Source organism: Macrobrachium rosenbergii, chromosome 7 (assembly GCF_040412425.1).
Source record: "Macrobrachium rosenbergii isolate ZJJX-2024 chromosome 7, ASM4041242v1, whole genome shotgun sequence".
Taxonomy (NCBI): Eukaryota; Metazoa; Arthropoda; class Malacostraca; order Decapoda; family Palaemonidae; genus Macrobrachium; species Macrobrachium rosenbergii.
In genome coordinates this window covers 11,600,267-11,627,318 of record NC_089747.1, presented here as the reverse complement: position 1 = coordinate 11,627,318, position 27,052 = coordinate 11,600,267, and the positions used below count along the sequence as shown (strand labels likewise).

Sequence of the window (27,052 nt, the reverse complement as noted above, 5' to 3'; positions counted from 1 at the left end):
GATATAACAAGATTAGCTGAAGCAAGTTGTGTATATCCTCAATAGTTACAGGATTTTGCAGTGCCAATGTTAATTATGCAATTTCATAATTTTCAGTTAAGCATCCAATGATGTATGTATACTAAACTTTGTGAGATTTCACTCCAGCAAGCATATGTGCACTGTACTTGACTTTCAGCTTTAATTTACCACAGTATGCTCTGCAGCTCTCCAAAACAGACATATGAAAGATGGCCAAAGACATCCTCAGTCACCATCAGATTTAGTTGAAGAAGGTATAATGAAAACCTGAATATTTACTGTATTAGAACTTTATTTGTAACAATACCAGATACATCAAGACATTGAGCAAATACAATGTGGATGATAAAGAGTGTAAACATGGACTCAAATTAAAGGCTTGGACAATGAATTTTTGCAATGTCAATCATAAGTAGTCAGTCTATTATACAATTCATGAGAGAAGATTCAGTCACAAGGCGCACTCATCATATGATCCTTGTAAAATAGAAAATCTCAAGAGGAAAATAATGGAGAAAAAATAATTTTTTTACATACATTTACACTTCATCTTGTATGTACATTTGTGATAACAACTGTAAAAGTTCTTGGCCTCACACACAATATATATCATTATCAATACACTTACACTATTTGGATTATAAAAATATACATAAATCTTTAAAGATAATATATACTGATCTGTATCATATTCAGGACACAGAACAAGGATGGATTAGAACAAGACAGATAATCAGAATCTTTAGCAGATAAGGTATTTGAGTTGCGAATCATGCAAAGCAGCAAGATACTGCTCTTAATTAGTAAGAAAATATTTCTTTATGGTATTCACCTTTATGAGATCATTTGATGGTAACTTTTTGATGCGAGCACCAGAAATGATTATTTCAGTATCATTCTATTGTATGAGTACAGAAGGGTTTTAATATAATAATAATGATAATGCTATGAATACAATGAATATCAAGTTTTATTCTTGCCAAGTTTTTTCTGCCATATCATCTTCCGACAGAAAAACTGTCCAAGAAGTCTCTTATAAATGCTAAACTAGAAATTAGTTTGGATAGCCATTTGTTAAAAATAATCAATATTTACAAATGATGTGAGTATGAAAGTGAGACTGTCTTTTGTTCACATTAAGAATAAAATGCCTTGCACCATAAAGCCTTATAGTTCTCACAACTGCTAATTCTTATCGTCACCATTAACAAAAAATACTCCCAACAAATCTAAGCTTAAACTTCACTGGATCACAGACACAACAAAGTGACACAACAAAGTAATCATAAAAAACATCTTTTTAGTTACCTGTTAATGCAATATAAATTTTAAAATAATGCATGAATTGGAAAATGTCTTTCAAAACCGTATAGGATACACAGTTTCAGGATGCAAAATATATAATCATAGTTCAGCTTTCAAGGGTTCCTAATGTCACAGCAACAGGCAAGAAACTCTTACAAATACCGTACAATACTAGTACTATTATTAAGTAGTTTAACCAGACTATTGAGTCAAAAATAGTGTTGCAACAACCTATTTGTTCGTTATGCAAATTAGTTCATAAGCAGGACTTTTATGATAGGAGTATGAATGCTTATGCATTATTTTTTGCCACCAACAGCTACTCTTACATTGTAATTCGTGACTAAAATATTTTGGGGGAAACAACTGTTCGTTCTGATTTAAAATGAAAGATTTAGTTAAAACAGAGTATCTATAAGTTCCTCATGTTTCAGAGTTGTTAACTGCTACGAGCTGCTACAGTATATTGAATGGTTCAAATATATATAGAAAAACATAATTCAGCACCACTTCAGCATGGAAATACACGAATTTATAATTCAAGTTTCCTTAAGATAACTTCATAGCATTATCTTTGTATCACTATAATTCACATTCTAAATTTAAGTGCAAATACGTTTTACTTATAAAATGAACTGTACACTAAAATTTATGCTGCTAAGTCAATTGCTGGGTTAAGAAAACCTTGCCAAATTGACACTTTTCAATCACTATTTCCTTCTTCTACATGGATCTGATTCCAAATTAACTAAAATTCCATTCAAGAGAGTACATAAACTTTCAATCTATATAATCTCGTTTGCTGTTATTTTCAAGGCAATAAATTTGGAAAAAAGACCATTTGCTAAATCATGACGGGTACTGTCAGAAATTGGGGTACTGTCAGAAATTGCAACCAGGAAGTTATCAGTATTATTACTCTATTACTGGATGGTTTATCCAGACCACCTAGTCAAAACACTTGATTTTCATAGGACTAGCCCAAATATTTACAGGAAAATATCTAGAATCATTCTTCAGCTTTGATAGGATTTTATTCATTACCGGTATATTAACTGAGAGAATTAGAATTAATAATTCAGAAAAACAGAAGCTAATTTCAACATAAATTTATGGCAGCTTCATCAAATAAACCATTCATCATCACCAATCTGTGAGATTTTACAAGTGAAGATGGCAGTACAGTAACTAACATAACATCTAAGATATTACTATTCTTTCACACTTTACAAAGTAAGATTAAACACAGGGCATTTATATATGGCATGTTTCCTGAAACTTGTAATTCTTAAAAAAAGCATGTAAAAATGAAAAATAAGATGCAAAATGTCAACTTTGTTATAAAAAATTTCGTGTACTTTTACAATAATAGATTCACAACCTTCTGTTTCGATGCAGCTACAACCTTAGTGTTTTACACAATACTGGTTACAACACGAGAGGAAAATATATTTAAAAAATGTCAAATGACTTCAATTCTTAATCTTGGCAACTAGCAAGCAACATGGAAAAATTCTGACCTTTCTTTGAAGAATTTGATTTCATGACCTTTCGATCACAGGCCCCTGTTATAAAACACAACCACCAATTACTGTCATACAGAATTATGAGGAAGTTTTATCTCACTTGTGTACTAAAGTATTGCTTAAGTGATTCACTTTACATGAACCTGTTTTACATACACTGAAAACTAAGCTCAGAGTTATTTTCACGCTGCAGTATACTGAAAGATAATGTAAAACTGTCTTGTTCGTAATACTATATTTATATCCATCCTTGAATTTCAAATATACTGTTTTATAAAATCACAAAAGTTCTTGGCACATCACAACCAATCTGATTGCAAAACAAATAAAAATAAACTTTAAATACATATCACTGGAACGCAGGTAACTCATATCAAAGTCAAATACTTTATACAAAATTCGAAATAATTTGGTTCAATTTATATAAATATCTTTATTTTCCTTATAACAATATGCACACTAGCTCAATAAAATAAATTCCTAGTTCTACTGAAAAACATGCAAAGTGGTGACTTCAAAATAAAAACTCTTGCATCTAATGGAGTTCCTTGTCATACCAAGGTACACTTCTAAATGCACTGTCCCAGGTAAAATGGTAGTATAGTTCTATACTGGAAAATTACAACAGGAAGAAATGAATGGAGTACTAACCCAGTAAAGATCAATTTGTACTTATGCAACAACTGTACAAGTACTAGCTTTTTTATTTATGACAAACTGCTGCTATGGAGGTTACTGATGCTAACAGCTCTGAAGCTCAGTTCTTCTCATTCAAGATCTTACAGCAGGTAATAGGAATCAGCAATTTCAGTACCTGTATGACAACCATGAGTCCTCTGGTTAATCCCCACACACGTAGATGCAGCACTGTTCAAACATGAATAATAATTAACTGGAACATGAGTGTCATAACAGGTCATGTTTACTGAAACAAACTTCTAGGATCTGTCGGCATAAAACTATTCAGAGAATGAACTGTACTCTTGAGATCTCTCTCTCAACCAAAACAAATGGTATTGTTAGATATCCTTCCATGAGAAGTCTCCAGCATCCAGCTCTTCATGTCCTTTCGCAAGGTCATTGGCATAAAAATACTTGGTACTTTATTGTTTGATTTAGAGTTAGATGTGAAAGGAAGGCCCATCAATGGCCAGCCTCAAGTGTGATTTGCTGCCATTGAAAAATTATTTGAGCCACTAACGCTTCTTGTTAACATAAAGGTAAAGATGGTTATTGCCTTAGGTGTTAAATCTTTCATGGATACCTGGTACAACAGTTCGTAAGGTTCAATTTAAGGAAGCTGTTGACATTTAGCTTCTATGTTAACACTCTTGAAGCTGACCTGCAGCCCTTAATTACGAACAGAATTTTTTCACCTAACAAATGAGTATGAAACAGTCTGGTTAATTAGAGCACTGGCAGAATGGAGACATTCCTCTGGTGGATTAGGCACAGTTCTTATGTGTAGCAATAAAAAGAAGCATTAAAATAAAAATCTATTACAAACACCTTAAGAAGGGCATTTAACCTAAGAAAATATAGTAGTGGATAAACACTGGTTATGTATTCACATAAAGTCATTCAATTCACAAAAATCTAACCTCATAGATATCTAACAATCACCACTAGGCATGTTTGTTATGAAATCAGCACTAGGTTTCTCTTAAGTCTATTAGGTGAAGTGAAAGAAAAGGGGTGTTTGTTGAAAGGGCTCATCCTCGTAACAAATGTGTAATTTTTAAGTATATGATAAATCTTTTACATCGACCAAGTAAAAAATCAACACTATATTTACTGAAATAATCTTTTACAATTCTAAATCATTTCTTGACTAAAACTCACATGAAATATTCTATAGAAAGTGCAAAACAGCATTGAAAAACTTCTAGAACTAACCATCATTTACCTCGGATGACAATGGAAAGATATGCACTACAAATAAATTACCATACAAATTTCAACACTATGTTAAACCCAGCAAAAAAAAAAAAGTTACATTAATAGGACATGAGAGGCTGGAGTTCCTCCAACTGAGAATAACCACTTTAAAGCTTTCCATGTGCTGTCTATTCCCACTAAGAATTGAACACCTAAAGTAATTAAGGTGTGACAACAATAGCAAAAGCTCAATTCAGGTAAACTGGCGTTTGCAGGTTTATAATAAAATGTATGTACAAAACAATCCCATTTCTACAGTTATAAACCCTTTTCATTCAAATGTGCTTCTAAAGCAATCCCGCAAATAAAGAATCATGGCAATGAATTATTGACTGCGGCATTCCATTGTGTGTGTGTGTGTGGAAACCTTATTTCTTGTCAATATGTTCATTAACTGCTTTACTGATATTCCACTTTAAACTGCCTCTCCCTCATCTACCCACATATCATATGTACTATACTTCTTCGTCAACAAACTCTAGTCCTTTAATTTTCATTACCTTCACAACATTCTTTTCAAAAATAAATTTATTCAAATAATACTGTAGTTGAAATTTTCAAAACTTAACTTTAAAATTTCACACAACATTAAATTTTCATTGCTACACAGTGCACCATTCTTGAAAGAATAAAAATTCAAATAATAATTTTGGGAATGAAAAAACATCATGAAAACAGGGTAACAGATTTAAAAACACACACCATTCAAAAGTGATTAACAAGGTAAATAAATAACATATTAGAACACTCGAGGTCTTACCTCTGTTTGTGTCCTGCTTAAAAAGTAGAGCAACAGGAGAATAACTTGGCATACACAAGTGGACACAGGGATCAAAACACACCAAAACTGGTGTCTGATGAAACAATGTTTCAGTAGTGCATGGACGCAATTAGCTTACATAGCTGAAAAAGACCAAATTCAAAGCTAAATAAATCATTTGGCTTAAGGATCAGAAAACAGCTTAACTATTCAAGGCCAGTAAGAGCTTACATTTTGATCTGGGTAAATATTTTTGTAGTTTGACCCAATTATTACATCTCACTTTACCTTCCCAGTCCATCAGACCCCCATATTTATGAGTCCATGGAGTAAGGTAAAAGCCAATTAAAGACTGATGGTTCACTGTAAAACTTCCCTGAAAATTTTCCAAACCCCATACAGTGGGCTTATAATTTTTGCCTTTTCATGTTGAAATCTTATTTTACTTTTATATGTATTTAGTTTTTGCTATTCCTTGAGTAAAAATATGTAGTGCTGAAGACATTTTAATACCTTCACAATTTCTTAAGATATAACCAATACTGACTTGTTACTCAGGCCACCTACTTAATACCTTAACTCTCATAGAGCTGCCCTGAAGATTTTGGTCTCATACTTTATAAGTTATACAGAAAATTGCTGATTCTCAGGCTACATAAAGTGGATAAGCTGAAACATTTAAGATTCTGACAATATTTCTAGGGATTTATTGCTAAACTTTCAACTTTGTATTTGTTATACAGTAACATGTTTCCTGTCAATATTTGCATCAAAACATTTTGAACAATAGTACAACCCATTAAAAACTTGTATTATGGGTCATGCAACCTATCTTCTGGTACTCCCTGTATGTGGAACTTTGGCTTCACAAGTCATATTAGGAATAAATCACCCTACATAAACTGTGTCTACTGCTCCCTAAATAAGAACACATTCCATGCTAGGTTTTAGGAAAAAACAAAGTGATGCAGACTAAAAGTTATACTGTGCTTCAAAATGTCAACAAAGAAGAATCAAGATGCATTTCAAGATGTGAAAGAACTCACTTTACAGATATGTATTATTGTAAGAATGAAAGACACACGACAGCTAATGCAAATACTGATATCTTACGTAAAGGATACACTACATGCAACTTAAAAATTTCATTATTACTTATGATTAACAAGTTATATATTTTATAATTACTTCTGATAACCAGTTTTCTTTAATAATTTCATAATGACCTCTTATTTTCTTTACATTAATTAAGGTAACTCACCTTTATTACATTTTTTCCTCAAAATTTTGAATGTATTTGTGATAGTAGGACATGGGCAAATTGAATGGTCATTGTGTTTTCTCATGACGCACTATCTGATACACATTCAAGAGTAAATATAATTATTGGGTATCACTCTTTCCCTTCCTGCATCGCTCTTTTTTATTTCTCACTTCAGCCACTGGATCATTCAAAACTTAACATCTTACAATGTTTTCTTGCTATATCCTAAATTTGTTAAGTTTCATGTTGCTTGTCTGCATGAAGAGGAATAGTATAATAGAGGAATATCCAGTCACTTGGAAATGACTAGAATCTAGGTAATTCATGCACAAATACTGACTAGATCAAGTTATTCAAAAGTTGAATTTGAACCTGAAGAAAGTGAGAATATTATCATGGTCTAAATTAAGCTCAGCTACGAGGAGGAGAAAAGAAAATATAAAATTTCTAAACTACTGGTCTTGAGTCCAGGTCTACATGCTTCATAATTTTTTGACTGTTTTACTCTTCATGCAAATATGTAGCTAATATGTGTTCATTATTTTAACAGATACAGTATACTATTCCTGCTCCTTTCCTTCTTAATTTATATTGTCCTTTCTGTCTTTCATTATATATTTTAATGCTATTATAATATAAAATACGGTGAAATCACTTTAAGGTTTTTAAATTTTTTTCTTTATAAGGTAGACATAAAATGAGTCTCTCTCCATTGTCTTCTGTCTATTGCACACTGTCTGAATGCCCATCTTGGCTATGTTTTCATCAGTGTCATATTTCCATAATTACTTGCACTTTCTTACTAGTCTCCATCCTGCTACTTTCATGTCTACTAATATGCTGACCTCCTGCTCTTCACCCTTCTCATCACATGTCCAAACACACTCAATCTTTGAGATCCAAAGTCAATTTCCAGCTGTTTAACACCACATCTTCATAAATCTTCATTTGCAATATGACCTCACCAAACCCCAGGTATTAATTTTAGCATTTTGTAGTCATACATCTGTAAAACCTTCTCCATGTGTGTACTGTATAGGCCTTGACAAAGCATCATAAATTTTTGTTTAGTTTACTATGTGTAATGTAATTTATTTTTTAACCAGTGATCTAACAGCCTCCTTCCACCTCCTCTGGTTGTATGTTTATATATACTTCCATTCCCTTCCAGCTATTTTTCAGTATACAGTAGGTACTTCCTTTAATACCTGTTTCACAGTCTGGGTTGTCTCTATGATAACAAGATGTGTTTACCTCTTCTAAGGTCTGGCCTTCCACCACAGCATGGTGCACCTCCTCTCTTTTTTCCCTGTATGCACTTGTATACTTCGAGCATAGCAAAACTCTTGCTACATTAATATTTTGCAATCCTGAGCATCTCTTATCACATCATCTACACTATACTGTACTGTAAACATTAGATGCGCATACCAAGTTCTTTCACACCTCTCTCACAACATCCACATAGCCACTTTCCTAACTACTTTTTTCTTTTCTTCCTTTCAGGTTATCATAAGATTAATTTTATTTTCATTACTCTCCTCTTCATTCCACTTTTCCATATTTTAAATGAAGCAAATAGCATAACAAAGCAGATTAAACTTACAGTTGAACAACAAAACATAGGTTGAGTAACAATGATTCAGAATTTTTCATCATTCAGCAATGGTTGAGTCCAAAAGAGGCTGAATAATCAGAGTTGTGCTTTATGGTTAAAACAAGGTTTTTAGTAAATGACTTTGCTGTTAATTTCAAGTCTAAATGCACTCAGCTCTGACAGAATACTGCTGCCCTCAGATTTTGTCACTACTATTTCTAGATTTTGCTTGTGTAACACAAAGGTCAAAAAGGTTGGATCATCCCCACAAAAAATCCACTTATGCCAAGTGGATTACTAATGAACAGCTTAACCAGCTTACTGAATAAGCATCATTAAAAATTTAATTTGATAAGCTGGTAATGTTGGAGATTCTGGTGGGAATCTTTCAAGGATTTGTTTCCAGTACTTTATATACATATTTGGCTGAAAGTTTGACACTCAGTAAAGATATTTTTTATTTTAAGTGTTGTTTTGACCTTAGATTTGATGTTTGGGTTATTCATCTCACAACTATGGGTCAGATAAGTGTAACCTGTTCAAAGATGGGATGATATTTCAATTTTGTGTTCATTTTGCAATGAAGAACATTGCAAACCAACACCTGGTTTAATCTGTTTTTGCATGTTATTTGTATCAAAACACTAACAGGAAGAGATATATTCAAGTTAGTAAATGGCGATTATAGCACATGGAACTCTCTGACTTCATCTGTGTTTCCTGCACATCATTATTATTACAATAGTTTAACAAGACCACGGAGTTAATCTGCCTCATTTTAAGAGACTAGTTTACCATCACTTAACATGGGAAGTTCACTTACACTTTTCTAGCATTGATAAGGCCTGATTTGTTGCACCTTTGGCCTCTTCAACTTATCAACATTAGCAATTATTACCATAGTAAGGATTAGTTGCAAACATGTTATTCTTATGGCATTCAAGGCAACAGGAATGGAATTTGAAATTTCATTTAAGATCTAGTCTTTGAGTGATAAAATAAATTACAAACACACCAATACTTGTGTTACTAAGTTTTAGACAGAAAATGTCAAAGAAATCTCACAAATATATATAACTGGAACTGGTAATAGAAATACATTAACAAACGTTACTTAACTCACATTGTTTATTATACAACCTCTAAAACATACTCGGTAAAAACATAAAACTTTAACTATAGTTACAAAAATGAAATACTCCTTCATTTATTAGTTGCTTCCTTATATCAAGAGGCTAATTTCTCATCTAAAAATCCAATCCCAGACATGCACAGCAATTCAGTGGCCATGGACTGGACATGTTAAAGAACACCTGGTTGGACACGTTGATGAACACAGTGCTATAGAAAATTTACTAGCACAAAGTTATAGGGGTCTGTTTATGTTGGCAGCACCACACGAAAACAAATTTTGATTCCAGAAAATTTAGTTATGAAATGCAACTGGTTCCATCTCAAAATTATACTGCTCCTCTTTGCAAACAGCAACATAAAACGCAAGATGTAAACAACTTCTACCATTTTTATTACATGAATTATTTATACCAATACAGCATACACAGTATGCACATATCAAGAGACACACACTGTACTCTGAAAGATGGTAAAAGAACCAAATCTGAGTACAGTATAGGAAAGAATAACTATTACTCAACAACCTACAGTCATAAAAAGATTTATAAGATTTCAAATTTTGTGTACATATTTGGGAAACTGGGTTATAAAGTTTAGTCACAAACATAAATGACCACTAAGAATCACTAACTACATTAGAGGTAAAGAAAATGGGATTGCTAATGACATAATACCATCTAAATACAAAGAGTTCTATATCTGCATAATTTAAAAAAGGAAATATATACTGGATATTTAGGTATAATGACATTCAACTCAACATATTGCACATAAATATTCATGTTTACTTCAGGCAGAAGGTTAAGGAGGAAAATATAATTATACTTGTAAAATTTGCATGACGAACTATTAGGACCATCCACTGACCTTTGGTTTTCACATCTTAATTTTCAGTGGCTCAGAGCTGTAGTCAAACATTGGTGCTAATAAAGCTGAATCCGAATGATTTAATATGTGAGGAGCCTCATTAAACTCATCTAGCTCACTGGATAGGTCGGCTTCATAAGCTAGGAGGAGATACTGTTCTGATCTCTCTGGCCACAGTAAGTAAGTCATAAAAGAGTGTGCCAGTAAATCAGCTGAATATGTAAAACCTGAAAAGTCAATTAAAATGATAAAGTTCTATATTCACAGAAAAAATCAATTAAGTAACAATGCTATATTTCATTAGCATTCAAATTATACACTATAAACTATTCAAATATATAAAATCAATCATATGTAAAGAAAGGAGACAGCTACTATAAGGAGAAATGTCAAGGATTTTACAAATTTCCATAATATATATCACTGTCAAACCTATTATAACTGAAAATATCATTACCAGCATTACAATGTGGGTTATTCTTGGTCCCTAACAGGAAAACATAACTGGTAAAAAACCTTGAACATGAGTCAACTCAGTAGTTCTCCAGACTCCATCTTTTGATGGGCAACTACTCTTTCTGCAGCTTTCTAAATGAATATTGAGTCAGTTGGTAACAGTTTCAAACTACATGTCAATAGCACTTATGTTTTATCATACTCTAATTCGCTTGATAGCTGACTGTTAAAGGAAAAAAAAATAGTTCTGCTTAACTGGAAATGATCTATGGATGGTCAAACTTGAACTTACCAAACAGAAATTTAATATCTTACCCAGGAATAATCTATGAATGGTGAGACTTGAACTTACCTAACAACAATTTATATCTCCATAATGGTGAAACCTGGAGTGCAATCAATGCAACCACTGGTAAGTAGATAAACCACACCAAAGATGCTGCTCCAAAATGCAAGAAGAAGTTCAACTTCTTGGCATTATGTTCATACGTCATGGTGTTACGGAGTTCGAAAAGGAACCACACCATGATGAGAACTCTCAATGCCAGAGTTAGCCAACCAGGCCAAGTCTGATATTCATCAATGTCTTCAATGACATCAACCTCAATCTAGAAAATTAAACATTAATGTAAACATATAATTTATAACTACCAAAAGTTATTACATATCTGTTGAAAACAGCATCCATTAATACAGTCTTGGTTACATGAAATGACTTAAATTTAAAAAAGAAAAATATGCATTTCAGTAGTTTTATGGACTCATACTCATCACACCTATGCCAAATTCTCTCGATCCACCCCTCATTATACAGTATACCATATACACTGGTTAAGGATAAAAAATATTTCTCAACTCATCTACCCTCTTTTCAAGATATTTTCTGGAATACCATATACACAAATGATCTTCACTGGTTGCAGGATAGAAAATATACAGCAACTCAATGAACAAAAAAATAAGATATTTTCCAGAATCCTTTACATTAATGAAATTAAGATGCTGCAAACAGAAAAATAATCCAAAAACTCTATAAAAGAAATAAGTTTTTAGTTTTTTTACTACAGTGGTACCAATCTCTATTACTAATTTTCATACTAGGAAATAATCTTTCTTGGAAGATTTCTCTAATTCAATGTGATTATCAGTTATGTTAGATGTAAATATATGGTACTGAATATCCCTAATTAATTTGTATACTGAATTAATTTGTATACTGGTAAACCCAAAAATATAGCATGTATATACACAGAAAACTAACTTATGCATCCAAATCACTTTACAAGCATATGACCAAAGTATTTTCATATGAAGTGTTATGTGACTTTTCTCAGCCTTTTTCCAGTCACTACTACTACAATAAAATAATTTAGGCCTAATAAAACTACAATAATACTGTATAATTCAAGCTTTAAGCTCTACACACAAAAAAAATTATCCATGCTCTACAAGAGTGTTTCCATACAGGAATGAACTTTTTTGCTATATGAAAGATCTGCTTGAATTTGCCTTGAACAAAACTGGGCACTTTGGTAATGTAATTAATTAACAGATCACTTACCATATTCCAAAAGTAGAGTGTGAGGATGAGTATTGAATACAGTCCCCACAGAGAAATAAGCAGGAAACGTCTTGATAACATCATCCTTGTGATTGCATAACCCTTGGCTAACAGGAGCAGTAACATCATAAACAAAGACTGAAAGAAACAAAATACAATAAGTTTGAAATGGGACCAAAAAATTCACAAAACACAGGGGAGTACAACAATTAGAAATGTATGCTTCAAAAGAATGAAGAAGCATTTTCTTCACACAGAGCTTTGCTAACAAACTTGTATCTGTATGGTTTGAAATTTTCACAAATTCCCTAAACACTTTTGACATATCAGTACTTAGTTCATAACTGTTCACATGAAAGTTATTAAACTTTCAGGGCTTAAATATCAGGAAGGCTTAAGAAAATATAAATACTGTTAATATTTTATTTCCTAACATCAATGAGCATAAATATATCTCATAAGAATTCTCTGGTTACTCTTTACTACTAACCACAATTACATTAACAGTGATTCAACAGAGAAAATTAAGTAAAATGCCTGTCGCACCATCATTACATTTATAATCATTCATTACAATACCCGAGTAACAGTAAAATAAACCACTCTTTAGTTCATCTCCTGACAGTAGAAAAAAAAAAGAAGGAATCAGAGGGTTCTAGAAATACATACTCCATACAGGATGCTGCCATGTGTGGCAAACTAGGTGGTCCTCAAGGTTCTTCTGACATCCTTTCAGACTCGGCCACAGTGCTTTCTGACCTCTTATTACTTCTGGTCTCTTACTATTTAGTTGTCCAACTTAGGGTAAACCTACGTGTTTAGAAATGTTGAGTCGGTGTTCTCATTCACTATGTTATGATAGTACTGATAGACATTTATAAATCACAAACGCTTATCCAACTGAATCCATGCTTCTACCGAGTTTTCATATCAAAGAACTATAGTGTCCCCCATTTGCCTTTTGTGATGCCTATCAAAGGAGTTAAATGATGCCCTGCTCCATAGGAACTATCAGTGAAGTCATTGTTCTGGCATTAATAAGACTAAACCTTTGCTATCAAGGGTGGAAAATGCCTCACCTGAACAATGAGCTAGTTCATGAAACTGAAGCTCACTGGGTGCACCTACTTCTCAACATATGTAAAATACCCAATCTCTTTCATATTTAGGCTTATGAATCAGGCCTTTGTATCACTGCCACAGTCAAGCACAATTTTTGTAAGGGGACTCAAAGTTGTGGCAGCTTTGTGCTATAAACAATCATGAGGACGAATTTAAGAGCAGCTATTGTGCCTATAATTATTGCAAACATCACTCCTGCTACCCTCTGAAATAGGCTAATTTTTAGTTAATTTCTGATCAACCTAAAAATCAATAAAATGTTCCAAGCTTGGAAGAATGTAACAAAGTCGTTGTACAATACCATTTTTGGAAAATTCATGTACACCTTTTCCACCATTACTACCTCAATTCCCCTTGAGTAAAGAGCAATTTAGTAAAATGTGGCTCTGAATAGCTGGTATCAGTGAGAATAACAACAGAAAACAGTTTAGCTTTAAAGACCATATGAAGTTACCCTGTTTCATCCTTAGGAAGTGGTCCCCATTTCCATCAATAGTTAATAAGAATAGACAATTAGAAACACTAGAGATAAGAAATGGTCCCCATTTCCATCAATCCCCATTTTCCATCAATAGTTAATAAGAATAGACAATTAGAAACACTAGAGATAAAAGATTTCAACTTGGTCCACCCTATATCATCTCCCATTACTTTTTGTAATTCAGTTTTTATATTATGATAGCATTATAATTTCTCTTTGAAAATCTGTAAACTGTTTAGTTTAAATCAAATTTCACCAGTTTTCACATTGAAGAACATTGTGTTAAAACATGGTCTAGTGACAGTGGTATGTCAAAGTTTGATCGATGGCCTTTAGCTTGATCATTTTCCTTGGGTTTGGTACCATCTGGTGAATCCATTATTGCATGGGCGATTTGGTGCAGTTGTTTTGGTTTAACCCATATGGCAATGGACAGTTTGGCATCAAGGCCATTATTTATTTTTAATGCTTTTATGCACAGCTTAAAGGAAGCCAAATTACAATATACCTATTACAAAATAAGCCTGGTACAGGATACATACTGTACATATCTGGACCTTACTTATAATTACCAAATAAAGAATAAATAATGCTGCATTACAGTTTTTTAGGTTAACAGATTTAATGTATTTGATTTTATTTCTACATCGTTATATCACACTTAAAACTTTCCAAAGCTTCACCTTTGAAAGAAGAGTTCTTTTCCCCTCTAATGCTGTAGATAAGAGTATAATTCTAAGAATTATCTCATTTGAAATTTTGTTTTCTGTAGTTTATGAATTTATATGAATCACCCTCATACTCTCCAGTACCACTACTATAAGAGGTGTGAATATTCTTATGTCAGGTGGGTAAAAGTGAATATTCTGTGTCATCTGGATAATAGTAGGCTTTGATTTTGCTGCTATGAAATTTTCTGAATACAGTAAGACTCCTCATAATGTGAATTTGGAATCAGGCACTAATCGAAGTGTAGCATGTTCAGAAGTACTGTATTCATCTGAGTCTGTGGTGATTCATGAGATATCAAATTGACAAAGAAAATGAGTAATCACCTGACCTAAGTAAATTTACTGAAATTCTTTCTTTCAGCATACCATTTAAAGGTTGATGACCCTATCCCTACCACAAAAGTAGGATGAGTCATGAGAAATTCAAGGGACCACTTGTCAGTATTGTCAATATAAAAAGACATACTGTACCAGAAATGGCAATTTTCTTAAAAAGAACTGATAAAAATAAAAATGATAAGACTTCAAATTTATTCATACAATTTATTCATACAAAGAACTGATCATATTCCAAAAAAAGTTATTATAGTTCAAAATCAATTACAGTATAAGGGTAATGTACATAAATTAAAAATCACCATTTCCAATATGTGTATTTGTTTACTGTAACGAAAAGCGGTCACTTTAATTCCTCTTGAATTATCCTACTTTTGGGGTGGGGGTAGGGTCATGAAACTTTAAATGTATACATATGCCAATTACTCATTCATTTTGTTACTTGAATTTCTCATGAACTACCACAGACCCAAGTGATTACTTGTGAACATGCTACAGTTCAATTCAAAGACAATTACTTTAACTATGGCAATATGAATGAAGCAGCTGTTGAAGCCATAAGTAAATTACTAGACATTAAAAGAGCCTCTCAGATTAAATCCCAGAGAAATCCTGCCATCCTGATTATGGGCCAAGTCAGTTACTAAGCTTAGCACTGAAGTCACCAAAGATGACTTAGGGTTAAAAGTGAAAAGACTAAACCAATCTAATTCAGTACATAAAACAGTAACAAAAGAAACAGAGTACTAAATCATTTATTGCAGTCTGTGGAGAGGTTCAGTTCTCCCCTAGACCAAGACCTTGTCACTAAATTAACAAAATATATGAGCTATAAAAGGCAAAATTTACTTACCTGGGCAAGAATATTGAAGAGATCTCCCAGAATATTTTCTCCCTCGCTCCCTTCCCCATCGAAGGAAAATACGAGGAGATGTAATGTGTCAAACAGCAAGCCTGCTAGCTGAACAATGAGAGTGGCTGTGAAGAGACGGGTAATAGGATGGATCTGAAATAAGAGCATGCAGTGATCAAGACTGGATGTGAGATGTCACATAACTTGCTAGCAAAAAATTAAAATATGATAATTCTTGATTGCAATTTCTAAGCAGATGCAGGTGCACTGTAATTTTACATTCAACAAGGCCTTATGTTCATGGCTTCAAAAGCAATTTTTTTAATATGATTTTACCTACAAGTGACAATAATGTATCATCACTAGAACACTAATTTTCCACTATCATTTCAGAAAAATAATGACATAATTGTCATCTGGCAGGCAAAAACAAAACTTATTTGCATGACTGGTTCAGAGATCAATGACACTTTTGTACTCTTTGATGACAATAAAGATAAAAAATATCTGGTAGGCAAAAACAAACTTATTTGCATGACTGGTTTAGAGATCAATGACACTGTTGTACTCTTTGATAAAACTCATGCAGAAATTTTTGAATCATTCAGAATGTGTGAACTGCACACCATCTGATACAGAACACTCATTTACTGTGAATGATTTCTTCTTGGGGCTAAAAAACTAATTGCTGTATTTAATATGTTAAGTGATTTTGTCAGCTGTTGTGGGTTTTACAAACATACAAGTACAGGTACTGTAGTTTCTTCTTGAAGATCTGAAAAAATCTCTTAATAAAAGGAAAAAATTTTGGCTTTGCCAAAATATACCTCCAAGATTAGTCAAAACACCTTACACCAAAATGTTGGAGAAAACCTTGTTAAAATCTAAAACAGACCTCAGTGGTATCACTAAACTACTTTATAAAAATATCTGGTAACCATATTGTTAAGAAATTTCTTGCTTAGCTAACAACACTACATCATGGAACTTTATCTTTTCATGAAGACTCAAGTGACCCTTATGCAAATGATGTCCATTTACATTACCACAAGTGTATTTCAACATAAATTTCCATGAACGTCATTAAAGGTTCCCCCAAAACTGTACAAACTGTGATTATGGACCAATAAATATGAGATATGGAAGGTTTTATGTGCATGGCTATATGGTCACACATCAATACTAAACACTCAGACATTATATTATCCAAGAGAAACAGGAAATGGAAATATCTTATATACAACCAAAATGATTTAATGTATAAACCACATACAAGAAATCTGCTGTACAATATAAATCAATACTTTACCAATCATGTCAAAAGTACTAGTGACTAAAGCACCTAACTTACCTGTCGACAAGCAGCATAAACTTGAAGGGGTACTAACACAAATCCATAAAACACGACACAGACGAGGTAAATTTCAACGGTGTCCTAGAATGAAAAAAAGAAAACTGTCTTTAATCATGGATACAGAGGCTACTAAGTGAGCCAGATACCTGTCACTCTGAGAAAAGTCATTATCCACAAATGCTCCATGAATAATTATGGGAAGTTTTGTTGAAAACTAGCCCAGAACACTTAGATCAACCTCACTCATCAATAAGAATTCAGTATCACAATGCAACACTAAACGTACAGGATTAATAAACTCTAAAAACTGTAAACAAAAAATTCTGTTGAACAAGATGTAATACCTGTTTGTCAAACGAGAAATGGTATTCAAATGGATTCAGATTGCCAGCATTCGGTTTCCCATTGACGATCGTCAGATCGTATCTCATTGTTGATGGCTGTTTCATATGCTCCCACTCACATGAAGCATTCCGACTGCATGCCACTAAACTCAAGTACCAGAATCTGAAATCAAATCCAGTAAATATCAATAATCAGTGATGTTTGGTCAGGAATTTCTAGAGGCTTATACAATACTTTCTGAAGAAATCAGCACTTCTCAGACAAATATGGTACAGTATTAAATATCTGGCCTTAACACATCTTTCATACACTTAGAATTACGGAAACACTGGTGACAATAGAGTGTTTGCAACATATAATGTATGTCTTTCAGTAGTACACCAATATAAACACAACATGGCTCAAAACATGAGCCAACTAACACTCTAAAGTGGAAAAACTAGTGAAAACTTAGCTTTTGAAAGATTTGTAGATTATAGATTCCATGCAATACCCTCCACATCACTTTTAAAGGTAATACCATATGCAACACCTCTTTAATTAATGAGGTATATAATGTGCATACTTGATTTTATTACTCACAAACTATATGGTACGATCTGGTGGAAAGCTGTTTGGTAAAAAGGAACATGCACACAACATAAATAAACTCTCAACAAAAACTGACCTTTATCACACAGCTAAACCAGTAATGGTAACCTGAAACTGTCATTGAGTATTATGGCAACCACTGATCTAAGGTTGTAATTTTCCATAACTCCTGCTACTTTTAACTGTGACCGGTGCCATCACTAGCAGGAACGATCAAACAAACAGTACATTTCTTTTTCTTATATTAAAGGTAATCAACAAAATATATATGACAAAGAGTAAGCAAGCATTACTATTCTGGTAGTAATAGTAGAGCATTTTGTTGCTCATCATGCTCATTCTCATACCTATTAGTTTAATGCTTAAAAAGAGTTTTTCTTATACAGCCTTCCTACAACTCCCTGCTATGGTTGTTCTTAATCCACGCAAACAAATGAAGATCCATTGTGATACTTTTTCTTTGCTGTTCAATTTGCCTTAATAGCATCAGTATTCACTTGATATGAAAATTGAATTCCTAAGACCTACTTTTACTATTTGGGCTTAAAAAGGAGTGTTAAAACTTTCTGCCAGGCAATTTTATCAAAGGGTTTTTGTAATTGTTAACCTAACTCTACCTTACACTCTGGAGCTATGTCAATTCTATCATCTAGATTCACTCTATCTTACACCCTGGAATACCTTGTTTATCTCAGAACTTTTGGCTGAAAGTCAGAAATGACGTACATTACACCTAACAGTTTCTGTAATTTCTATGATATTCTAAATATGTCTTATCTGGTGTGCTGACATTTTAAAATTCATGTCTTATTGGGAAGGAAAGTAACAGTATATATGCATATTAATTATTAAAGAACTGAAGTAAGAATAATCATACCTGAAAATTTCCCTGATAATTTCATATTCTTACTTGAAAGCTTCACTGATAATTTTACAGTTTAGAAACACATTAACTACTTCCAAGGTTAAATTCATTAACTAAACAATATTTCAAGTTAGCTACCTATAGACTGCACAACAACAATCATCACTAACATACAAGAAAAGATACTGACATGATCATAGCTACCTTGAAACAGGACAAAAGAACTTCAAGACATGGCATTTATCTTAAAAATTAAAAGTTTAAGGAATCTGACGGGATAATCTAGAAAAATACTCAAATGACTGAAACATTAATATCCACTCATGTTAGCATTACACAATCTACGCAGCAAGAATTTAACTATCTCAATTTACAGAAACTTACCTTGGTTTGACATCCTGTATAGCATATGTCAGCTGATTGTAAGTAATGACATTGGCTTCATTATCCTCATCAGGACAAAGGCTGCCTTTAGGACATGGTACTAGACGGAAAAAATCTTGAACACCAGACTTGTGACACCTGGCGTCAAAGGCCTCTTTCTCAACTTCCTGTAAACAAAATATTGTATTTTCAAAATAAGCGTGTTCATCCGTGTTAATGTTTCCACTCTAGACTGAAGTACTATTACTGTACATAAAAATATTTCTGGAAAAATCTTGCTAACAGTTTGGAAATAGAAAGTTGGAAGTAGGCTATATGTTGAAAGCTTTAATAGCCATACTGTACATTATAATCAAGTTTGGTGTTCCTTAGAAGGTTAAAAAGAAATTGAGGTATTAGTGGTGGACAGTAGCACACCCAATAAATATGCTGTGGGTAACATGGGGGGGGGGTTTATTACCCCTGCTGTTTTAGAATTACTTCATCATCCTTCTCCAAACTTTTCTATCATTTACAAACCTTGCATATCAATAGCTGTTCTGTATTGTAAAAGGATACATGAGATAGTTTTATTAGGTGGTACACTGTATTCATAGTGGAGTCAACTACAAACACCAATTACAAACAATGCTTGAGACAAAGAGATATCACATAAAAAAAAAAGAGAAATACACAGCATTAGGGAGGCCCTCTTGTCTCCCTCACTTTGTGTATACACAACGCCTAATAGCATCTCCTTCCAACTTGCCTCATTCGTGCATTGCCTATCGCACATCTGCCGGTTACTGGTACCAAGAGAAGCCTGTTACCACAGAATTCTAATGACAATTTTATTTATAGGGTTTTCTGCCCTGTTGTTAGTATAAGAGTAATTTATAGCAAATTTTGTGTATGAGCAAGGACATGTACAGTAGGTAATATTTACTATAGTTTTAAAAACAGATATATACTGTATTCCACAAATTTCTTGTTAGGTTTCCAACCATTGGGTGTAACTTGGAGAACTGCTGATGCTAAGGTGTGTAGAACATGACCATAAACTAAGAACGTGGATTGGTTTTTTTTTAAAGAATTTTATAGAACCCTTAGGATTCTGATCTTGTCAATGCCCCATACTTCCTAGACAAAGAAAAAAATCAAGCTAATTATTGGTACATTCTACATCATGTCCAAAAAGAAGAGGGAGGGAGAGGGATCTTGCCTTACACTTGTTTAAAGGGATACATTCTAACCTAACCTAAGACAATCCATCCTAACTGACTGAGGAGTCACCAACATGGCTAGAAAATGTGACATTATACTATAGTGAATCACTTCATTCTATATGATACAGCCTGCATTATAGCTGTGTGTGTGTGTGTGTTTTTTCCCCTCCCATATCATGGAGATAGGCAAGGCTACAAACATGGATTCAGACCAAGTAGCCTCCTGGCCACATTCCAGAATATCCAGGTGTGTAGTTACAAAAATGGATTCTGGGAAAGCAGCATCCTGGCTACTTTCCCAAAACCTTGGTAAGTGGCCACCCTACATCTTCTGCATACAGTATTACATTTGTAAAATTTACTTTCTCCTGTATTTTTCTTGCAAATTTTGTTTGCCAGTTGCACTTACACAAATAGCAATGCCCATTACAGTACTGTGCTTCAAAGGTAATTCTTAACGTATTAAACAGTAACATTAATGAGTACAATCATTGCTGCAGTGAAATAGACATTAAAGGGCTTAAAAATATTTTGTACACAGCAATGGAAATTATGTAGCTAAACTGATAGGATGCCGAAAAAAAAGGGGGCTCGCCTACCCTCCCAAAAAGTATACAATCCAAAAGGACTTGTGCAAGTCACAGAATTGTAATTCAACCTGCCAGACCAGTCTCTCATACTGTACACTTCCACTGGGTGAATTCACTACCTTTCTCTGTATTTTTTCTGAATTGCTTAACCTACTGTATAGTACTTTTACAAACAAGAAAGGTTCACTATAATGTATATGGCAACTATGGCCATTTCAGTCTCTTCACCATAAAAAGTTCTGCTAAAAATTAAAATTTAATTGAAAAACTATTTAATTGAAAAACTCTCAAAATAAAATATAAAATTTACAAGAGAGACAGTACCTGACTTTGAGGCTAAAGAAAAAGGAAAGCACTGTCATAATGTTCAAACAAAGTTGAAAGGAAAACTTAAAAACAGATTTGGAAAGACAAACAGGTTTATCCCTGAAAGTCTTAAAATGTTTGTAAAATAAAAAAAATGTATAGAAACTGAGAACCAATACTAACAGTGAAAATGGCATTAAGACAATATATAATAATTACTGATAATCACATATGAAATGACCCAAAAACCTGCCAGAGCTAAATACCTGTTAAAAAGCGTGTTCACAGGACCAAAGTCCGTGAGAATATGAGCACAATAGTTGTTTTTTAACCCCTCCTCAACCTACCATATATCTGGTACAGAGCAGCATATACTGGTATAGTACTGCCAAACAACCAACCCACTAACTGAAACGTCTCTTAGCCTTATTTCTGCCGCTCATGTTTATGGAAATTACTTGACTATATTTGCATGCAAGCACTACATGCAATCATCAAGAGATGCCCTCAACTTTGTTGTCTTGTTACCTTTCCACCCCTTTTTTTTTTTATTAGGCAATGTACTCAGACTATCACAGAGTACAGCTTAGTTTATGCTTATGGCTTTCAACACAATCTATTCCCTTAATTTCCCATATACATTCAATATAAAAATTTATCTAAACTCTTAATTATCTTTATATCACATTAATAAATGTGGAAGAACAGATACCACTTTATTAAGAGTACTATCTCATGTATGAAAAGTAGCTACTGTATACTGTATAGTGCATATACAACCAAATTCCTGCTATTTGTGGAGCTTAAGTGGTCAAATGTTATGTTATCTTGCTAGTTATTATAGTTTAATGGAATCTTTAGCAAAAATTTTCACTACTATTTCTAAAGGATGTTTATTACTTATATAATTTTTCTGTTAAGAATATGTATATTAATTTTACATTTTCTTTACATATTTTTTCTTGATTTACAATTAGTTGTTTTCTTCAAGACAATTACCATGTGTCTTGGACTTCATACCATGTATTTTCATATAATGTACACTTCAGTCTTATCAATATAAACTTGAGTTGCACTGACCATCTCCAGATCGCATATATCGTACATTAGTTATTTATATTCTTCCCAATGCAAAACAGTCCAGCCATGCATAAAGTCAGTTCATCTTAAACTTCATTTGGTTCGGGCCATTTGGGTGTACCACTTCTGCATCTATAATTAACCAAACCAAATCTCTTGATGTTATGACCTCAAGTTTCCTTGAACCCATGAAGCATTTTGAACACAATGTGGCAAGATACAAAATGCGTTGCATTTTATATTGAAACTAGGCTACTTTTGTACCATAAAAATCAAGTTTTTAAGTTCACAATATTAAAATTTTCAGGACACTGCAATTACTGGACTACATTTTACACCATACCTTCAAATTCCCTAAATAACTTAATTACTTCTTTCATATGGTACCGCATTTGCTACACCACATTTGTAGTAAAAAATAAGCCTGCTTCAAGTTTTTTCTCTTTAGTTTCTGACTATTGCTACATAAAAAAGTAACTACAGTAACCACATCATTCTATAAGCTCCAGCCAAACATGAGAACACAGATGCTTTTGTGTTCGGTTGGATACCACTGATCAGCAGTCAATATATAGACAACATAGTTTTTGCATGCAACAGTGGTCCATTCCATGATGCATGCAAATACCCTAGCTATCAGGTTTGGTGTAGGCATGAGTTGAAGTATCAAACATGAATAATACAAAGGCTTCTGATATGTTACAGCCTAGCTGATCAATATACAGTAATGAGAGCTTATTACAATCACCATTCTGTGTTAAATAAGAAAAGACTCCAGTGTAAAATCATGAACTTGGTATGGTCACTGCATACAATCTGATTTACAAATAAAATTAGGATGTACTGGATTTAGAAAAGGAGTCCAGTGTAAAATCATGAACTTCGTATATCATTGCATACAGTTTGATTTACAAATAAAATCAGGATGGACTAGATGTAAAAATCTGTAACAGTAATACAACCACTTACATCAAACCCTTTTCTTTATCAAAAACACTTAAAGTTACATTTAGGATACATACGTCTTGGCTATGCGACTTTGGTACCTGGGGAAAGTAACTGTTAGTACGCTACTGCACTGTCCAACATTCAAATCTGGTCACCAGATAGGTCCTATAATTTAATATTTCTTCTTCTCACTTTAACCCTTAGTCAGGGGCCAAGTTTTGATGAGCCTTTTATAGGTGTTTCTAACACTCACTGAACAGCTCACTGCGTATTATGGTGGAAAGTACAGTAACCTACTATAATAATTATCGAAGTTTCATTACATAATACATTAAAATAAAGTTTTTTTCCACAAACCATTCAGATCTTTCTAGTTTATCATCAATTTAATAGCAAAAAAAAAAAATAAATAAAAACCCACAAGATGTTCTGACAGCTTTCAGAATGCTGTTTTTCTTTCCAGCTTTCTTTTTGTTAGACCATCTTTGAAATGATATGTAATAACTTAAACAAAATATTTTGTTTTCAGTTCCAGTGCAAATTCACAAAAATTTATGTTAATTTTTCTGAAGTTCTCTCTGTCAGGTAAGATGTACTGTACTCCATTTAGGTTAGGATGTGTCCCTGTAAGTGCTGCTGGTATAAATTTTTGGGAAATTGTGGTGGGGAGGTCTGGAGAAAGGGTCTTCAGTCAGGTGGGATGCTGGACTCTTAAGTTAGGATGTTTCTCAGTTATTACTACTGCCACATTTGCCAGCTGTTCTTTAATTGTTTTTCCCTGTGATTATAATAAATACACAAAGTTTTAAGATGACTTGGATTTTTCTTTGATATACACCCCTGGTATCTTTTTATATGGATTACTGTCTGTGGATGCTGGTCTGGTTGTTCAAGCAGTGGACAATTGATGGGATAGGGGACTTACCCATGCACTCTGTATGCAGTACAACTTTTTCTTTTGGAATTAGAGATAAAAGTGGGTACTGTTAGAAGTAGGATTATGATAATAGACTTTGGGTTTGTATATCTGAAAAGTTCAAATTATCTTAAAATTTTGCAATTTTGTCTCTTTGATGATACTGTAAAACTCTTGTCTTTTATATGAGGAATCACTTTTTTGGTAGAAAGTATTATCTGGAGTTCATGATTTATGTTGATCTCCCACATGGAAACTGAGCTTCCTGGTAATGTAAGTGAGCTGGGGAAGCATGACTCCTGTAAGCACCTGTACAGTTTGACATGTGTGATATCAAGGATGACAGGACCCTATGCCAAAGTATGGCTTGTCTGAAACCTTACTCTAGGAAAATTAGAGCTTTGGTTTCCTGTGTGGGAGAGGAAGGAAGGCTCAGAAAGTAGTATATCTTGAAGAACTAGACAAGTACCCCAGTATTTGTTTCTTTTTTCTTCTTAAGATGGTATGATGATGTTGACAAAAGGCATTTGAGGGTAAATATCTGGCTAGTTATGATAAAAATTATAGGACTTCCTTGTTTTCCAAGCTCACTAATGAAGTGCAAGGAGTAAAAACGAAGGAAGAGAGTCAGGAAATGTACTACAGTATATTCTTGTCCAAGTGATTACTCTATTCGCATAAAAATTTTGGAAAGACCCTGCAGAAATAGCAGAGGACATTGGAAACATGAAACGGGTACTTCAAGAAGTGTGCTGCTTCCAATTTACATGCAGGAGAAAGTAAGGCTTAAACCTGGAATCTCTTACTGGGATTTTTGGAGAAGAGGTTTTAGTAAAGACTTTTATGGCCTTTTTAAATGAAATTTATATTTTAATATTTAAACCACTTTTGGTTTTAAAGTTACAAAAGTGTGAAAGAATTGTTTTCAATGATATGCATAGTTTCTGTGCAAAAGTATGTGGTTGTCTGTACAGTATCAATCAATTATTAGTAATTGTTGTCTATTAGTAAAAATTCACTCAAGTCACCATTGCTGTTAAAGCTCTGAATGGCCAACTTAGCCCCAGAGATGGGCTGTTTAAGCAAAATTTCATACATTAATTTTTACTGTTATGGAGTGAAAATCTTGCTTTTAGTAAACTGACCTCCACATTCTGTAAGGAAAAATGATGCAGTCATCATCATTCAACCACTGGTGTTATTGAATTAATATTGGGAAGAACTCGTAGAACTGTACACTAGCCACTTCATGATTTGTTAAGACGACACTATTATTTTACCTATAACCATTACTGTATTGTACTTTGGACTTAAAAATATAACTTTCCCATTTTTTAATGTGTACTTTGAACATTGCTGACATTTAATTCATTAGCAAATGAGTACTTTTAGAGATAGTGCCACTGATAGTTCAAATCCAGATTGTGTTTAAGTTTATGGAAATGTTTTCAGTCCTAATCCAGAGTGTGGTTAAGTTTATGGAATGTTTTCAAAGTATTATTATGCAACTGGGTAAGGACCTGGTACTTAAGGTTAGGGGTGGTTGATCAGGTCAATGAAACGAACATCAGAAACGTTCAGAGCACATTTTAAAAACTAGGAAAATATTTTCATGTCCAAAATATGATAGCCTAATGGTTCAGACTAAAGTATAATTTTACCTAAAGTACATACATTAGCCCCAAGGTTAGCCAAGGTCAGTGGTAGGCTGGGATAGTTCAAGGTATTGGCTAGCCTAAGCCACCACTAGCTATCTAGGCTAGCCTAACTTGAGCTAGGTGTAGGTTAGCCGATGTAACACCTAGCCAGCTGTTTAAAAGCCTAAAATAATACCAAATCGAACCTACTCTGTACCATGAAGGGCTATGACTTAGGTTATTAGCTAGACAAGCTATGGTAAAGCTTGACCCAAGGTCACTTGCCTGGAACATCAGCTTGCACGCGAGGTCAGGGTCAGTTTCTGCCTTGGTCCTGTTCCTGTAATAATCGACGAAAAACTGCCGTGGCAATAACGCCAGGGTGCCATGGGCAGTGTTCGTTATGTTATTCACCGAAGAAGTGATGTTCCCGAAAATAAAGCCCCGAGTCTCCTTCCTCAGGAGAGGGTTTGTTTTCTGAACGCCGAACTTGGCCAGAAATCGGAAGAATTCGGTTTCCGTGTCCCAGTCGCCACTTATGTGTAACCCGTGTGAATTTTCGAATGACAGTAAGATCAGGGCGAAAATGAGGATCTTGAACTTTTCGATTTTGAGAACGGACATGGTGAAACGTAGCAGCGACCCGACACAAGTTACACTAACATCCACGATCGCTTCCTGACAGACACTGATCCTCCATCTTTGATTTTGTACTGTACTACTCAACAGCTGTTTCTGTGTAGTATATCCGCTAAAAGCCTGTCATTGATATCGTATCTCTATTCTCTAAAAGATTTCAGGAATTCCATGGGACGACATACTGACAGTGAAATGTGGTTTCACACCCGGAACTCCGATAAGATAAATGTAATTTATATC

At 33.7% G+C, this 27,052-nt stretch overlaps 1 protein-coding gene across 5 annotated transcripts; it reads right to left on the bottom strand.

Annotated features, from left to right (window-relative positions):
- Window positions 1-295: 295 nt before the first annotated feature.
- LOC136840128 (transmembrane protein 145) lies at window positions 296-27,052 on the bottom strand. Of its 5 annotated transcripts, none has more exons than XM_067106528.1 (9): window positions 26,459-27,052; window positions 19,492-19,658; window positions 17,651-17,813; window positions 17,304-17,387; window positions 15,953-16,105; window positions 12,430-12,567; window positions 11,221-11,476; window positions 10,413-10,639; window positions 296-5,693 (listed from the first exon to the last, which is right to left on the bottom strand). In XM_067106528.1, the coding sequence occupies exons 1-8, from the start codon at window positions 26,795-26,797 to the stop codon at window positions 10,422-10,424; spliced, it is 1,518 nt and encodes a 505-aa protein (XP_066962629.1). In that variant the 5' UTR covers window positions 26,798-27,052; the 3' UTR covers window positions 296-5,693; window positions 10,413-10,421. The 5 variants fall into 5 exon arrangements, with proteins under 5 accessions (XP_066962629.1, XP_066962626.1, XP_066962630.1 ...); XM_067106525.1 differs by having other exon boundaries at window positions 19,492-19,654; window positions 26,455-26,899; XM_067106529.1 differs by lacking the exon at window positions 296-5,693 and adding an exon at window positions 9,526-10,004 and having other exon boundaries at window positions 26,459-26,902.

What these genes read in the sequence shown, in the direction of transcription:
- LOC136840128 (XM_067106528.1), bottom strand. Translation starts at nt 26,797, where the DNA reads ATGTCCGTTCTCAAAATCGAAAAGTTCAAGATCCTCATTTTCGCCCTG. An exon ending in CACTCTACTTTTGGAATATG is followed by an intron (nt 11,477 to 12,429) that starts GTAAGTGATCTG and finishes TTAATTTTCTAG; the next exon opens with ATTGAGGTTGATGTCATTGA. An exon ending in GAGATATAAATTGTTGTTAG is followed by an intron (nt 10,640 to 11,220) that starts GTAAGTTCAAGT and finishes TTGACTTTTCAG; the next exon opens with GTTTTACATATTCAGCTGAT.